The sequence below is a fragment of the Mesocricetus auratus genome, unplaced genomic scaffold (assembly GCF_017639785.1).
Source record: "Mesocricetus auratus isolate SY011 unplaced genomic scaffold, BCM_Maur_2.0 Super-Scaffold_100037, whole genome shotgun sequence".
Classification (NCBI taxonomy): Eukaryota; Metazoa; Chordata; class Mammalia; order Rodentia; family Cricetidae; genus Mesocricetus; species Mesocricetus auratus.
The window spans coordinates 5877731-5894399 of NW_024429215.1; the positions used below are offsets into that span (position 1 = coordinate 5877731).

At 50.0% G+C, this 16669-nt stretch overlaps 1 protein-coding gene across 1 annotated transcript in view; it reads left to right on the forward strand.

Annotated features, from left to right (window-relative positions):
* Prkcg (protein kinase C gamma) overlaps positions 1-16669 on the forward strand; it is a 28926-nt gene that overhangs the window by 2489 nt on the left and 9768 nt on the right. Inside the window, 8 exon segments of the mRNA XM_040734055.1 lie at positions 5247-5358; positions 5519-5650; positions 6977-7133; positions 8693-8827; positions 9142-9229; positions 9523-9552; positions 12983-13135; positions 14014-14202. Coding sequence (XP_040589989.1) covers positions 5247-5358; positions 5519-5650; positions 6977-7133; positions 8693-8827; positions 9142-9229; positions 9523-9552; positions 12983-13135; positions 14014-14202 — 996 coding nt within the window.

Below are 16669 nucleotides of genomic sequence, written 5' to 3' on the forward strand. Positions count from 1 at the left end.
AGCAAGAGACAGAGATAAAAGACCTTTAGATGTTTAGAGAGGCTCAGAGAGACCCCCGCAGTGCACAGACACCATGCAGGCACACACACACGAATGCACTCAGATCCACAACATCCTCACCCTGTCCCTCTGCACAGCAGGGGCTGATTTTGAGCACGGTCAACTCTGGGCGCCTTTCTCTTCAAGTCACAGAGCTGGGGCCTGGCAGTGACCAGTGGAACTGCCTACGGTAGTGAAGATGTTTTCTTTCTACGGTTGTCATCAGCAGCACGAAGCTGGCGTGAAACAGGGATGCCTTGAGGAGCAGAGAAACCTTAACTCCGTTTTGCTTAGACTGCTTTGGATTTGAAAAGCTACATCACTGAACGGGGTAGCATAAATCTAGACACTGTCTATCTTATGTTATCAGTTCAGCAGAGATCGTTTCTTCCCAGAGTTTGGTGCAAGGCGAGAGGTAGCCGTATGATTCATACATAGGGAGGATAGCAAATTGGGAGGGAAGATAGCTGAGACAGGAGGATCGGGAGTTCAAGACCAGACTGGGCTAAATGGCGAGGCACCATCCCTAAGAAAAGGCAGAGGCTCACGAGGCACCTGCCTGTTTGTCTAGTCAAGAAAACAGAAATTTGCATAGAGAATGTGACTATACTGAGCACGTATTGAGCACCACTGTGTACCAGCACCAGGGTGTGTTGTCGCCTGCCTGTGCACCTGCTTGCCTCCAACGCTAGCTGTGTTTTATGAGGTCCTGATTACATACATACTCATCAACCGTTTTACACCCACTGTACGCTTGAAACCGTATAATTGCTCATAAGATTAGATTAGCTTCTTCTTCTTCTTCTTCTTCTGCTCCCATCTGAGCAGGGACTCTTGAACTAGAACACATGATCGGAGTGCCAGTCCCTGTATGAATAACGAATTATCTCTTGCAGTTTATCTTTCTTAAAAATTTTAAACACATTTTAAAGTCTTTTCTGTTCCTTAGGGAGAGAGCAAAGGTCTTTTTGTTTGTTTGTTTGTTTCGGAGGTCTTCTTTTTGTTGTTTTCTTTTTTCTTTTTTTGGTTTTTCGAGACAGGGTTTCTCTGTGGCTTTGGAGGCTGTCCTGGAACTAGCTCTTGTAGACCAGGCTGGCCTCGAACTCACAGAGATCCGCCTGCCTCTGCCTCCCAAGTGCTGGGATTAAAGGTGTGTGCCACCAATGCCCGGCGTTGTTTTCTTTGAAACAGCATCTCACTATATAGCCCTAGATGGCCAGGACTTTGTTACATAGACCATGCTGGCCATATAGAGACCCATCTGCCTCTGCCATGTGAGTGCTGGGATTAAAAGTATGTACCACATTCCCTGTGTTTCCCTGGGGGTTTTTATTTGTTGGTTTTTAGACAGGGCCTCTCTGTGTAGCCCAGGCTGCTCCCAAGCCCCCTATTCTACTGAAGACCAAGCCTCCCAAATGCTGAGATGACAGGGGACAGCTGGCTTACTTTCTTACAGTCTTTCTTAAGTCCCCAGGCTATAAAGTGAGGTGCCAATTGTGCCTCTTTATGGGGTCACTTCCCAGTCTCAGTTGAGTCAAGTGCTTGGGATAGTATCTGAGACATTGTAAGTGAAATATTGGATCATCGAGATGGCTCAGTTGGCAAAGGCATTTGCTACCAGGGCTGGTAACCTGAATTTCATCCCTAGGGCCCACACGGTGGATGGAAGAAGAGAATGGACTCATGCAAGTTGTCCTCTGACCTCCGTGTTTGTGTCTACACACACACACACACACACACACACACACACACACACACACACACGCACGCACGCACGCACACATGCACACATGAGTTCAAAACGAAACACTGGGGACTGGTTAAGAGTTCTTGTTTTTTGTTTTTGTTTTTTTTTGGTTTTACGAGACAGGGTTTCTCTGTATTGTTTTGGGGGCTGTCGGTCCAGCCTGGCCTTGAACTCACAGAGATCCGCCTGCCTCTGCCTCCCGAGTGCTGGGATTAAAGGGGTGCACCACCACTGCCCGGCCCTGGTTAAGAGTACTTGTAAAGGACACAGATTCAGTTCCAAGCATCTGCATGATGTCTCACACCCACCCACCCAGTTCCAGGGGACCAAATGCCCTCTTCTGACCTCTATGGACACCAGGCACATACATGGTGCACATGCATGCATACATGCATGCATACATACATACACTCATTCACATAAAATAATAAACTTAAAAAAATAAAGATGGAGATCTCACTAAGATAAATGAAAGCCCAGGAATGTCTTAATTTTCCTCCCTTCAGCATTCTTCCAGTACTTGCTCAGAGAAAGGTAAATATGAGGCTGGGGCTGTAGCTCAGGGGGCAGAGTACCTGCCTGGAAGCCCTGGGTCCCGTCTGTCCCTAGCACTGTGTAAACTGGCCATGGTGATGGATGACTCGAATCTCAGTGGCAGAGGCAGGAGCATCAGGGTTTCAAGAACCATCCTGAGCTACACAGTAAGTTCCAAGCCAGCCTGCTAAAAGGAAGAAAAGAAAAATGGAGGGAGGGATGGAGAAAGGAAGGAGACAGGAAGAAGGGAAGGAAGGGACAGAGAAGGGAAGAAGAAAGGGAGGAAGGAATGGGGGGGGGATAAAACGAAACAATTTTCTAAGAACCAGACATTACCCTGCATGGTGGAGTGTGGGTGGAGAAGGTACTGGCTGATGTCCTAAAATTCCTGCATTTAATGTCGCTTTAAGACACAGAAGGAATATTTATTTCTATTTGACGGAAGAGGATGCTGGGGCTCGAAAGTGGGAAATGAATTTGCTCCAAAAAAAAAAAAAAATCACACCTCTGGGAAGTGACCTGGCTGTTGTTTGAACTCGGAGCTCTTCGGGGGCCAGCAGTAAAACCCTCCTAATAACCACAACACCACAATAACTGCTGTCAGACTAGCAGCAGTGGACGTGTCCCACATACTAAGTTCTGCTGGGAGCCTCCCGGTTAATCTAGCCAGGCCCTCTGGAACTAACTTGTGTCTGACATGCGTTCAGCCCCAGCGAAGGCAGCCTGCAGGAAGGCAACGGGGAGGGGGGCACTAAGGGTGGCTCACAGGTCCTTGGAGAGCAAACTGGGGGAGGTATGGGCACAGGAAGGATGGGGGGGTCCTCACCTTCACGCTCTGACCAAATGCCACTCTCTAAACAATACCTCCAAGTGAACATGCCTTTGTGAGACTCTGGTTTCCTCCTCTCTTCCTTCTTCCTCCCCCTCTTCTTTCTCTCTGTTCACTTTATTTCCCTTTCTCCTTCCTGCTCCTCCATCCCCTCTTCCTCTTCCTCTTTTCTCTTCCTCTTCCGTCTTTCCTTCCTCTTCCCCCTCTATCTCCTCCTCTCCCCCCTCCTCATTCTCACTGTCTTCTCTCCTCCGCATTCTCCTCTCTCCCCCCTCCTTGTTCCTCCCTCCTCCACCTGTCTCTTCCCCCCTTTCTCCCCCCCTCTTTCTTTCCTGCTCTCCCTTCTTTTGGAAATACTGGGAGATCAAACCCCATGTATACCAGACAAGCCCTCAATCACCGGGCAACACTTTCAGTCCCTTTAAAATTTTTAGACAGGGTATCAATAAGTTACCATAGCTGGCTTTGAATTCTCTGTGTAGCTCAGGCTAGCCCTGAGTTTCCCATCCACCTCTCTCAGCTTTGAGAATAGCTGGAATGGCAGGCTTGCACCACCAAGCTTCTGCTGTTCCCTACCCTTTCTTTACTTTCCTGCGAAACAGTTATGGCCGTTTGTCTTACCATGTTATTTATTTATTATTTACTGTGTTTACTATTCTGTCTCCGTCCAACTAGAAAGAAAAATGCCAGGTGACTGAGGGCTTTCGTTGTTGTTCTGTTTTTGGAGAAAGGGTCTCGAAGCTTCCCTGTAACCACGGGATGGCGATCTTGAATTCCTGACACTCCCGGCATGCACAACCACACCCAGTTTGTGGGGTGTTGGGGATTAGAGGATTCCATGAATGCCAGACAGGCATTTTTTCTTCAATATATGTTTTATTTATATATGAATAATATATATATTATTCAAATAATATATTTATTTATTTAATTAGAAACATGCATGCTTCACATGTCAATCCCAGCTCCCTCTCCCACCCCTTCTCCCTTGTCCCTCCCTAACCCCCTCCCCAGCCCCCCACACAATTCCCACACCATTCCCCAGGGAGGGTGAGGCCCTCCTTGGGGGGGATCTCCAGAGTCTGTCATTTCATCCAGGGCAGGACCTAGGCCCTTCCCCATGTGTCCAGGCTGAGAGAGTTCACCATGGTGAACACTGATCTACTACTACCCAAGACCCCAGAGATTGCCGAGGCCTCCTCACTGACACTACATTCAGGGGGTCTGGATCAGGCCCCTGTTGACCTCTCAGCCATCAGTCTGGGGTTCAAGAGCTCCCCCTTGTCCGGTCAGCTACCAAACAGGCATTTTTTTAGAGCTACATCGCCAGTCCCTTCACGTAATCGATTTCTTTTTCTTTTTTTCTTTTTGGTCTTTCGAGACAGGGTTTCTCTGTGGCTTTGGAGGCTGTCCTGGAACTAGCTCTTGTAGACCAGGCTGGCCTCGAACTCACAGAGATCCGCCTGCCTCTGCCTCCGGAGTGCTGGGATTAACGGCGTGCGCCTGGCTCACGTGACTGATTTCTAATTGTATTTATTCGGTGCTGGGTTTGGTACACAGCAGGATCTCAGTGAATTTGTGTAGACTGAAAGGGGTGAGTTAGAGCAGACAGCGAGGCCAAAGGAAGAAAACGTAAGGGTTTCTCTCTGCTGGGGACACTTCTCTGTTGGCAGTTCTATGCCTATGTGGTGGTCCATGCCTACAATCTCAGTTTGAGGCCGGAGAATCAGGAGTTCAAGGTCGCTCTCTACTACATATTGTTTAAGGCCAGCTTGGACTAAATGAAACCCCAACTCACAGCCTAAAAATAAAAACAAAAAATTCCAAGGCTGGAAAGATGGCAAAACAGTTTACAACACTTGCTGCTCTGCCTGAAGATCTGTGCTCTGTTCTCAACACCCATGTCGGGAAGTTCTTATTTCCTGTAAATTCAGCTCTGGGGAATCTGTCGCCCTCTTCTGGCCTCCACCTGCACTTACACTCACGTGCAGGCATGCATACGCAAAAATAATAATAAATCATTTTTAAAATCACCTCTCAAGGGTTTATGACCCTCCCTCAACTCTATATCCCTAATGACTCTTCTCTGCTCCCCAGGACCCTCGCAACAAGCACAAGTTCCGCCTGCACAGCTACAGCAGTCCCACCTTCTGCGACCATTGTGGGTCCCTCCTCTACGGGCTGGTGCACCAGGGCATGAAATGTTCCTGTGAGTATGCCCGGCAGGACGTCTGCTGCCCCAGCCCAGATGGGGCACTAGAGGGCGTTCCTTCTTCAACCACAATGCATTGTTTGGGGTTGCGGGGAGATTTAAGGTGGGAATGGTGAGCCCCGGGCCTGAAATGTTATCTCCAGGTTTGTCCCTCCAGGTTGCGAGATGAACGTGCACCGACGCTGTGTGCGCAGCGTCCCCTCCCTGTGCGGCGTGGACCACACAGAGCGCCGTGGACGTCTGCAACTGGAGATCCGGGCTCCCACGTCAGATGAGATCCACATCACTGGTGAGACCATGCCTCCTCACTAGCCACGCCCCCAACCTGGAGCTGAGGCTGATTGAGCTCATCCCCAGGGTGTTCTATGCTAGGAACCAGGATGCCACACCTCCCTCCCTCCCCACACAGACCACCATCCACATCCCTGACCACAGCTCCTTCTAGCTGAAGACCTGCCTTCAGCCTTAGTCTTCCAGCTGTGATCTCATGTAGCCCAGGCTGCCCTCAAACTAGATATGTAGCAGAGGTTGGTCTCTAACTTGTGGCCTGCATGACCATACTTCCCAAATGCTGGGTTTACAGACATGCAACGCCATGACAGGTTTTTTGTTTGGGGTGTGCTTGTGTGCATGTGCGGGCGCGCGTGGGTGCGTGCATGCGTGCATGCATGTGTGCTAGTATTGGGTGTTGAGACTACTAATCAAGCACTCTCATTGAGCTATGTCCCCCCACGCCCATCCCAGATTTCCAGTTAGTGGCCATTGAGAGGCAAGATCTGACTTACCCAGCAGAGTCCGACTCCAGACTCTTGAGTCCTAGTGGAAGACATACATTGATTTCTGGGCATCTGCTCCAGGCAACAGATCTTATATCCTGGATATAGGTAGTAAAAAGATAGGCTGTAGAGAAAGGAGACTGATCTTAAATTCTTTTTTTTAAATATTGTTTTTAGTTGTGTTCATTTTCTGTGTGTTGAGTATTTTGCCAGGATGCATGTATGAGCATCATGTGTGTACCTAGTGCCCAGAGGTCAAAAGAGGATGTCAGATACGCTGAAATTGGAGCTGTAGATGGTTGTGAACCACTGTGTAGGTGCTGGGAATCAAACTTAGACATTCTGTCAAACAAGTGTTCTTAATAACTGAGTCATCTCTCCAGCCTCTTTATTATTTTTAAACAGTTGTCGGCTGGGTGGTGGTGGCCTTTAATTCCAGCACTCGGGGTGGGGGTGGGGAGGTGGGCAAAGGTAGGCGGATCTCTGTGAGTTCAAGGCCAGCCTGGTCTATAGAAATAGTTCCAGGACAGTCAGGGCTACACAGAGAAACCCTGTCAGAAAAACAAAACCACCACAACAAAACAGTGACCTATTGGGTGCATGTGTGTGGGCATGTATGTGTGCATGTATGTACTTGCGTGTTACAGTGAATGACAACCAGCAGAAGTCATTTTTTTTTCCAGTCACGTCAGATCATCAGGATTGGTGACGGCTGCCTCTACCTTTTGAGCCATGTTGCTGGCTGTGATCCTGAATTCCTGATCCCTGGCTGTGGGAGGTCTGGGCGCTATTTCTTGGATCTCTGACTCAAGTCCCCCTTCCTTGCCCTCTACCTTCAGTTGGCGAGGCACGGAACCTCATTCCTATGGACCCCAATGGTCTGTCTGATCCCTACGTGAAACTGAAGCTCATCCCAGACCCTCGGAACCTGACGAAACAGAAGACGAGGACTGTTAAAGCCACACTGAATCCCGTGTGGAACGAGACCTTCGTGTTGTGAGCTCTGGGGCTGTGATGACCGAGAGAGAGGCGTTGGAGGGTCCTAGTCGCCCACACGACCCCAGAGTTCTTGGGGGGCAGGGTATTAGGATAGAGGCAATTTCTAAGAAGAGAGACAGGAGAAGGTGGGAGACAGGAATGGACTGGTGGAGAAAGGAGGGATGAGGATTCAGGAGCTGAGAGATAGGTCTCTGGTATTTATTCCCCAACCCCAGCGCCCTACATGTCACAGTGAGGAGATCGGAGGAGAGACAGAGAGTGAGGAGGACAGGTCTCTCAAGAAGCAGGCAGAGGGCCGGGCGGTGGTGGCGCACGCCTTTAATCCAAGCACTCGGGAGGCAGAGGCAGGCGGATCTCTGTGAGCTCGAGGCCAGCCTGGTCTACAGAGTGAGTTCCAGGACAGCCTCCAAAACAATACAGAGAAACCCTGTCTCGAAAAACCAAAAAAAAAAAAAAAAAAAAGAAGAAGCAGGCAGAGGGGCTGGAGAGATGACTTAGTACTGTTCTTGCCCAGGACCTGGAATTTCAGCACCTGTAAGGCACAGCCGCCCGTAATTCCAGTTCCAAGGGATCTGATGTCCTCTCTTGGCCTGTACAGGCACCGGGCACACGCGGTGCATAGGCACATGCCAGTGAAATGCTCATACACGTACGAAACATTCGAGTTGTTAAGGAAGCAGTCATAGGATGAGAGGACAGGGATGGTGGACACCAGGTGCTCAGACAGGCGGTCATAATGAGGACGACAGGAAAAAAAAAAAAAAGGGCGGGGGCGGGGGAGGACCAGAGAAGAGTCCAGAGGAGGAAAAAGGAAAGAGAAGGGCAGAGGGACAGATGGACGGACAGAAGCAGTTAGTTAGGTCTAGAAAACCAACAAGAGGCTGGACGTAGTTGTGCATGCCTGTAGTGGCAGTAACTTGGGGGCAGGCAAGTTCAAAGCTAGCCCGGACTACGTGGAGAGACTTTATTTCAAAAAACAAACGAATCAAACCAAACAACCACAAACAAAAAACCCGAAGAAGCCGGGCATTGGTGGCGCACGCCTTTAATCCCAGCACTGGGGAGGCAGAGGCAGAGGCAGGGGGATCTCTGTGAGTTTGAGGCCAGCCTGGTCTACAGAGGAAGTTTGAGGACAGTCTCCAAAACAATACAGAGAAACCTTGTCTCCAAAAACCAAAAGAAAAGAAAAGAAAAAACCCGAAGAAAGAAGTGGAGGGAAGGAGAAAGGAAGGAGGAGGGAAGGGGAGGACGATGGGGAGGGGTGACAAGGACAGGAAGGGAAGCCAGGACATGAGGGGCTAATCCCCAGAGGACGAGCGCAGAAACTCAGATTAAAGGGAGAAAAGGACCCGGGAAACTGACGGGAAGGGACCAAGAGTTTGGGGGAGGAACGGAAAGAGCTTGTGATAGCCATGTCTGTAAGCCGCGACCGCCCAACCCCCCACGGTGGGGGAGGCTCTCTGAGGGTCAGGGGCGGGAAAGCCTCCAGTGACCGGGGTGAGGAAGTAGGGGAGCCACGACTTCAACCCCTCACTCTCCCCCCACCCTCGCCACAGCAACCTGAAGCCAGGGGACGTGGAGCGCCGGCTCAGCGTGGAGGTGTGGGACTGGGACAGGACATCCCGGAACGACTTCATGGGTGCGATGTCCTTCGGCGTCTCCGAGCTACTCAAGGCCCCTGTTGACGGATGGTGAGCCACAGGGTTGGGCTGGCGGTGGCCCTGGGTGTCACCTTCTCCCTCCATATGTGGTCTCTCTTTTAGGCCACCGTCTCCCCCTCCCCCTTTGATCTTCCAGGATAGCTCCTCCCCTTTCTCCTCGTCCTCCTCCTCCTCTTCTCTCCTCTCCTCCCATCCCCCTCTCCCCGTATCTCACTCTTTCTCTCTCTCCATCTCTGTGTCCGTCTTTCCGTGTCACTCACCTCCCTTTGGATGTCTTTGCCTCTCCCATGGGTACCCTGCCTCCCTCTATCCCTGCCCGGCCCTGGTCTCCGTCTGTATGTCAGGTACAAGTTACTGAACCAGGAGGAGGGCGAGTATTACAATGTACCGGTGGCCGATGCTGACAACTGCAGCCTCCTCCAGAAGTTTGAGGTACCCTGACCGACTGGCTTCCTCCCCCCGGGGAGCCCAGCCCAGCCTCCCCAACTTCAGAGCTGGCTTTGCCCTCTGTCCCTGGTATACCACTGGTACTGGGACTACAATTCCCAGAAGACTCCAGGGCTCCTTCCTCAGTTCTTCTTAGGGGTCTAGGCCATAGGGTCTCATGGGAATTGTAGTACTCCATCCCCATGACTTTGGGGTATTAGTGGCCCTTGTGGGCCTTTGTTCTAGGGCAATTATGTACCTCTCAAGAGGTCCTGACTCTGGCTTTTCTTCTCCTTCAGGCTTGTAATTACCCCTTGGAATTGTACGAGGTGAGTATCACTCAGACATCTTTGGGTCTGTCTCTCTGATTTCCTGTCTTCAATTCTGCACACATAAGTTGAACACCTACTTTGTGTTTGCTGAATAACAGCAGTGGCTGCATGAGACAGGGCCACCGTCAAAGGTGTCTTAGTTCAATTACAGGTAGTGCAGGGAACCCCAAAGGTCTGCTGGAGGCATTCGTGAGTGGACAGTGAAAGCTTCTCCTTGAATTGGACCTTGAAGTTTGCCATCTCTCTGTGGTCAGGACACTGTTCCTCTCCGTTCACTCACTCGCTCATTGAACGCTATTTCCTGAAGCATGGTGCCAGCGTGCAGAATCAGGCCATTCCCTAGGGCTCCTCTCTAATGAAGGAGGCAGCCTGAGACCTCAGAACAGGAATGTGTTTGATGGTAGAAATAGCTTCAGGCACCAGGGAGCCAGTGCAGCCCGAGAGTCAGGGCACCTTCCTAGAGAGTGCAGATGGGCTGAAGGAGGGAGCAACACAGAGGGGGTAAGGCAGTTTTGCTGTTTCATAAAAAAAGTAGCACGCTTCTGTGTACAAGACAAGGGTCTAGTCGCTGAGGAGACTAAACAGTCCGTGATGTAAGACATGGCATCTGGCCTGATAGTGCAGGCCAGCCATCCCAGCTACTCTGAAGACTGAGGCAGGAAGATCACAAGTTCATGGTTTGCCATCTACAGAATGAGTTCAAGAACAGCCCGAGCTATGGAGTGAGTTCAGATAGCCAGGGCAACTTAGTGAGGCCCTGCCTCAAGATGGAACGTTAAAAAAAAAAGGGGGGGGGAGGTGCTGAAATTATAGCTGAGCAGATGAGTTCTTTCCTAGAATCCCCCAGTGAGGGTCTGGGAGTGTGGCTCAGTGGTAGAGCACCTGCCTAGAATCCCCCAGTGAGGGGATGGGGGTGTGGCTCAGTGGTAGAGTCCCTGCCTAGAATCCCCCAGTGAGGGGATGGGGGTGTGGCTCAGTGGTAGAGTCCCTGCCTAGAATCCCCCAGTGAGGGGATGGGGGTGTGGCTCAGTGGTAGAGTCCCTGCCTAGAATCCCCCAGTGAGGGGCTGAGATATGTTAAGAGGCAGAGCACCTTCCTAGAACCCATGAAACTCCCTATTCAGCCCTCTTATTATTAAAAAACAAGGTAAAATTTCTTGACAGTATGTTAGGAAGTTATAAGCGATAAGGAAAACAATGAGCATTGAGTAGCATTGGGAATTCTGTTGGTAATACTGCAGTCTTTTCTGCGAGGCACTGGGAATTCTGCTGATAATAATGTGAGCTTGCAGTAAGAAGGCTTCCTGGAGAAAGGGGACTGTTGGGCAGATTCTAGATGAAGCAAGACAATGAGGGAGCATCCCCAGAGAAGGGCCTTGTTATAGAGGGAGGAGGGGCATGTGTGAGCCCCTGAGGTAGGAGCCAGATAGAAGGGCTGAGAAGCGACAAGGATGGTGAAGTTAGACCAAGGGGAAAGGAAGGAGATGGCATCGAAGAGGATGCCTGTCGTCCCTCAAGAGGACGTCTGTTTTTTACACCACGCAAGAAGGGAGGGTTCTGGGCAGAGCTGTGTTGTGTCCTGAGATCATTGGGATGTTAAGCGGGGCCTGGTGGAAATTATAGCTATCCCGCTTGTGTTGCAGATGAGGTTATGAAGAGACCACCTTGGTGACTGGGTCACAGATACAGAGGGTCAGACTGTCCTTGTGCTGCACAAGACCACATCCTGTAATAAATGCTTGAGGCTAGGCTGGATGGCTTGTGTCTGTAATATCCTAGCACTTGGGAAGTAGGGGCAGGCAGGTGAAGAGCTCAAGAAGGCATGTGGCAAGTTTGAGGCTGGTCTGGGCTATGCAAGCTCTCTCTCTCTCTCTCTCTCTCTCTCTCTCTCTCTCTCTCCCTCCCTCCCTCTCCCTCTCTCTCTCTCTCTCCCTCTCTGTCTCTCTCTCTCTGTCTCTGTCTCTTACACACACACACACACACACACACAGAGAGAGAGAGAGAGAGAGAGAGAGAGAGAGAGAGAGAGAGAGAGAGAGAGAGAGAGAGAAACAACCCCCCCCCAAACCCTGGCTTTCTGTCTCTTCCTGTCTTTCTGTGTCCGTCCGTCCATCTGTCTGTCCATCCATCTATCCATCTCATATGCATAGATACATAAACAGTTTTCCTTGAACCCCAGCTCTGCTCCCGGCACTTAGTCTTGGAGAACAAACTGACTGACTGTTGTATAGGATCTCCATGGGAGTTAGCCGGGCAGTCGCACTGATGGAGAGATGCTAATTACTCAGGGCCACGCAGGAGCTGTCCATGGTAGCACAGGGGCCTCAAGAGAGGCTTCTGACCCTGATAAAACCGTCAGGAGACACCTGTGAAGGAGAAGCTTGATTCCCGTCTAAAGGAGAAACAGTTTGCAGGAGATGGGGCAGGACAGCCTCCAGGAAGTCACCTCCCAAGGCCTTGAGGGAAGACAGAGGACTAGGTGAATGAGGCCAGGGTCTGTATCATGGAAGGAAAGGGAGGGGCAGCGAGAAGGATGCTCAGGACCGAACCAGAGCCTGGTTTTGAAGCTGCAGGGAATGAAATCTTAATACGCAGAAGCCGTTAGAGGCTTTGAAGGCAAAGGGAAGACATGACCTGATTTATTTATTTTTAAATTGGTCTTTCTGCCTGCAGAGCAGAGAGCATATCAGAAAGGATGGCAGCGGGTATAGAGGGACACCTGTGGCAACTGTTGCAGTTTAGTCATGGGACAACCCCACCTCCCCCCCCAAGGAAGAAAAAGATGAGAACACGCCATTGCTGAAAATTCGGTGTTGTCCTCAGACCCCTTGGATCTTGTTTCACGTCCAACTTCCTCAGGCCCCATCTCAGAAAACCCGGAAATGAGACCCCACTGTTTTTTGCTGGTCCCTCAAGGAGTCACGGTTTAGAGGCTAACAGGCACAAATCTATAGACATGGATTCTTTGGATCCGACTTGGTGCTAGTTAAATAATAGATCCACCGGGCTATGCAGAATCCCTCCCTCCCTCCTTCCCTCCCTCCCTTGTTCCCTCCCTCCCTCCCTCCTTCCCTTCCTTATTCTTTCTCTTTCTTAATTTTTTAAACTTCGTCTCTTCTCCTCCCTCCCTCTGTCTCTCCCTCTCTTCTCTCTGTCTCTCTCTCCCCCCCTCTCTCTTTCATTTTCTGAGCCAAGGTCTTGTAATCCAGACTGGTCTTATACTCTCCATCCTCCTGCTTCAGTTTCCCTAGTGCTGGGGTTATAGGAGAGTCTAGCCAGAGAAAGTTATTAAGCTAAACACAGAATGAGGATAATGCCATTTCCTCCCCATTCTGTCTCTCTTGGTCCTTTTCATTTTCAGGTGCTGTGTCTCTTGAACTTCTCCAGGTTCTGACTGACTCTGGATCTATCTCTCTTCTTTCTCACAGAGAGTGCGGATGGGCCCCTCTTCCTCCCCTATTCCTTCCCCATCCCCCAGTCCCACGGACTCCAAGAGATGCTTCTTCAGTGCCAGCCCAGGACGCCTGCATATCTCTGACTTCAGCTTCCTCATGGTTCTAGGGAAAGGCAGTTTTGGGAAGGTTAGATTCCTGGGGTTCTGGGGGAGGGGAGGACGTCTGTAGAGAAGTTGGATTTCTGTTCCTTAGGCAGGAAGTTTGGGTAGGAGACTAACTGGGCTCCTGAGTCCCTAAGTAGAGTTAAGATTGGGTATCTTAGCCGGGCGTTGGTGGCGCACGCCTTTAATCCCAGCACTTGGGAGGCAGAGGCAGGAGGATCTCTGTGAGTTCGAGAGCAGCCTGGTCTATAAGAGCTAGTTCCAGGACACAGCCTCCAAAGCCACAGAGAAACCCTGTCTCAAAAAACCAAAAAAAAAAAAAAAAGATTGGGTATCTTGGGCCTGGAGAGATGGCTCAGTGGTGGAGAGCACTGGCTGCTCTTGCAGAGGACCTGGGTTCAATTCCCAGCAACCACATGATGGTTCACAGCTATCTGTAACTCCAGTTCCAGGGAATCCAACACCCTCACACAGACATGCAGGTGAAACACCAATGCACATTAAAAAAAAAGGTCAGGTATCTGGATATTTCTGCTATAAATATATCAATACTGGGTTGGTAAGATGATTCAGCAGGTAAGGACACTTGTCACCAAGATAACACAGCAGATGTCAAGAACTGGCCACCAAGCCAGACTAGCTGAGTTCTCTTTTCAGGACCCTTGTGGTGGAATGTTAGAACTGACTCCCCCAGGTTGTCACTGACTTCCACACACTCACATCCCTCCCTGCAACAAAGAGCTGTGATAAAAAATTAAATTCGCCAGTGCTTTCCTCGAGGGAAGTAGACACAATTGCACAGGAGGAAGGGGCTGTGCTCCTGTCTTGCGGGGAAGAGTTGTGCAGGGTCCTGCAGCGCTGAGTGTCTCAAATGGACCGGACCTTTCGTCCATCTGTCTGTAGGTGATGCTGGCAGAGCGCAGAGGTTCCGACGAGCTCTATGCCATCAAGATCCTGAAGAAAGACGTCATAGTCCAGGATGACGACGTGGACTGCACCCTGGTGGAGAAGCGTGTGCTAGCGTTGGGAGGCCGGGGGCCCGGAGGCCGGCCCCACTTTCTCACGCAGCTGCATTCCACCTTCCAGACACCGGTGAGGAAGGAGGGATGCGGTCAGGGTTTAGAAGGCTCAGTTCAAGGACGGGCAAGAAGAACCTGGTGCTCTGAGGGTTGAGAGGTGGCGAAACAAGAGTTCGCAAGTGTGAGGGCCTGGGTTTGAATCCCAGTCCCCACTTAAGAAGTCAGCTATATCTGGTGCGTTCTGTAGCCTCAGCGCTGGGGGCCAGAGGCAAGGGGGTGCCCAGACCTCTCTGGCTAGTCAGGCCTGTCATTTTGGTGAGCTTCCAGCTCGGTGAAAGACCCTGTCTCAAGGCAATAAGGAAGACACCATGACATCCACATGGAACGCGTGGGCTCACACACCCTCACACACTCATATACCACAGACAACTACAAACAAATTGCTATAATGAATGAATAATGCTGGGGGTGATGGTACACATTTTTAATCCCAGTACTCAGGAGGCAGAAGCAGGTGGGTCTCTGTGAGTTCGAGTCCAGCCTGGTCTACAGAGTGAGTTCCAGGACAGCCAGGGCTACAAAGTGAGACACTGCCCCAATACAATAAAATAAAAGTAAATTAAATGACCGAGTGATCTGGAGGGATGGCTCGGTACTGAAGAGCATACACTGGTCTGGCAGAAGACCTGAGTTTGGTTATGCATCAAATGTGCAGTGACTCATAACCATTTGTAACTCTAGCTCCGGGGGGGATCTGATGTTTCTGGTTTTTGGGGATTCCCATGCTCATATGCACATACCTACCCCACCCAAATACGTGACTAGAAATGATTTCCAACATTAGTTTTATTTCTTTAATTATTTTTTTTACCTTTTGGTTTTTTGAGACAGGGTTTTTCCCTGTGTAGCCCTGTCTGTCCTGGAACTCACTCTGTAGACCTGGCTGGCCTCAAACTCAGAGATCCGCCTGCCTTTGTCCCCTGAGTGCTGGGATTAAAGGCATGCACCACCACCTCCCATAAAAATCAACTTTAAGCTGGGGGGCGTTGGTGGCGCATGCCTTTAATCCCAGCACTCAGGAGGCAGAGGCAGGCGGATCTCTTTGAGTTTGAGGCCAGCCTGATCTACAGAGTGAGTTCCAGGACAGCCTCCAAAACAATACAGAGAAACCCTGTCTCAAAAAACCAAAAAAAAAAAAAATCAATTTTAGAGTTGAATGAATGTGGTCATACCCTTGGATTGGGAATGCTGGTGCCATGCAGGGCACGGCCCTCTGGAGGATGGGAGCTGAGTGTCTGTGGTCAGAAAGTCTGTGGTTGATTTCCAATGCCTGCAGCCAGTGTTTCGGTGACTTTGAGCCCAGGAAGGAGGTAAATGGAAAAGTTTTCTTTCTTCTTCTCTTTCCTTGAGACAGGGTCTCAGGTAGTCCAGGTTGGTCTTGAACTTGCTGTGTGTTGGAGGATGAATCTGTTTATGCCACACTGGGGATCAACCCAGGGCTTTGTGAATGCTAAACAAGTGTTCTGCCAACCGAATCGTATCCCCAGCCCTTCGGGATGTCTCTAATTGGACACGCCCAGAATGATTGAACTTCCAGGGTGAACTCATCACTTTTGGATTCTGACCGAAGGATGAGTCATAAAAGGGTGTTTCACTGAGACTGAGGGATTGAACCAGAAGTTAGAATCCGTATGGCTTATGGAGGGGATGACTTCACTTTCCCTGGTCTCTGACCAAGCAAAAATTAACTGCAGGAAATTGAGTGTAGTAGCAGATATTTGTCCTCCTGGCATCGGGAGGCTGAGGCAGGAGGATTGCCATGAGCCTGGGCTTATTCTGGCCCACAGAGTGGAGATCATACAAATAATAGCAAGGGCCAGAGAGATGGCTTAGTGGGTAGGAACTCTTGAGGTGTACGTGTGAGGGTCTAAGTTTGAATCTCCATCACCCATGTGAAAAGCCAGCTGTGACTTCATGAACACCTGTGGGGGCAGCGTCACAGGGTTTTACTTGATGCCACCTTAACTCTAGGTTCACTAACAGACCCTGTTTCACGAGAATAAGGCAGAGAGTGATTGAGGTGGACACGCTATGTCCTCTGACCCTATGCACACACGCACACACATACAAACATGCACACACATATACACATGCACACATATACATACATGCATATGCATACAAGCACACATATACACACATGCACACATATACATACATGCATATGCATACAAGCACACATATACACACATGCACACATATACAAACATGCATATGCATACATGCACACATATACACACACGCACACATATATACACATGCACACATATACATACATGCATATGCATACACGCACACACATACACACATGCACACATATACACACATGCATACATGAATACATATACACACATAAGCATACATGCACACATATGCATACACGCACACATATACACACATGCACACATATACATACATGCATATGCATACATGCACACATATACACACATGCACACATATATACACATGCATACGTATAC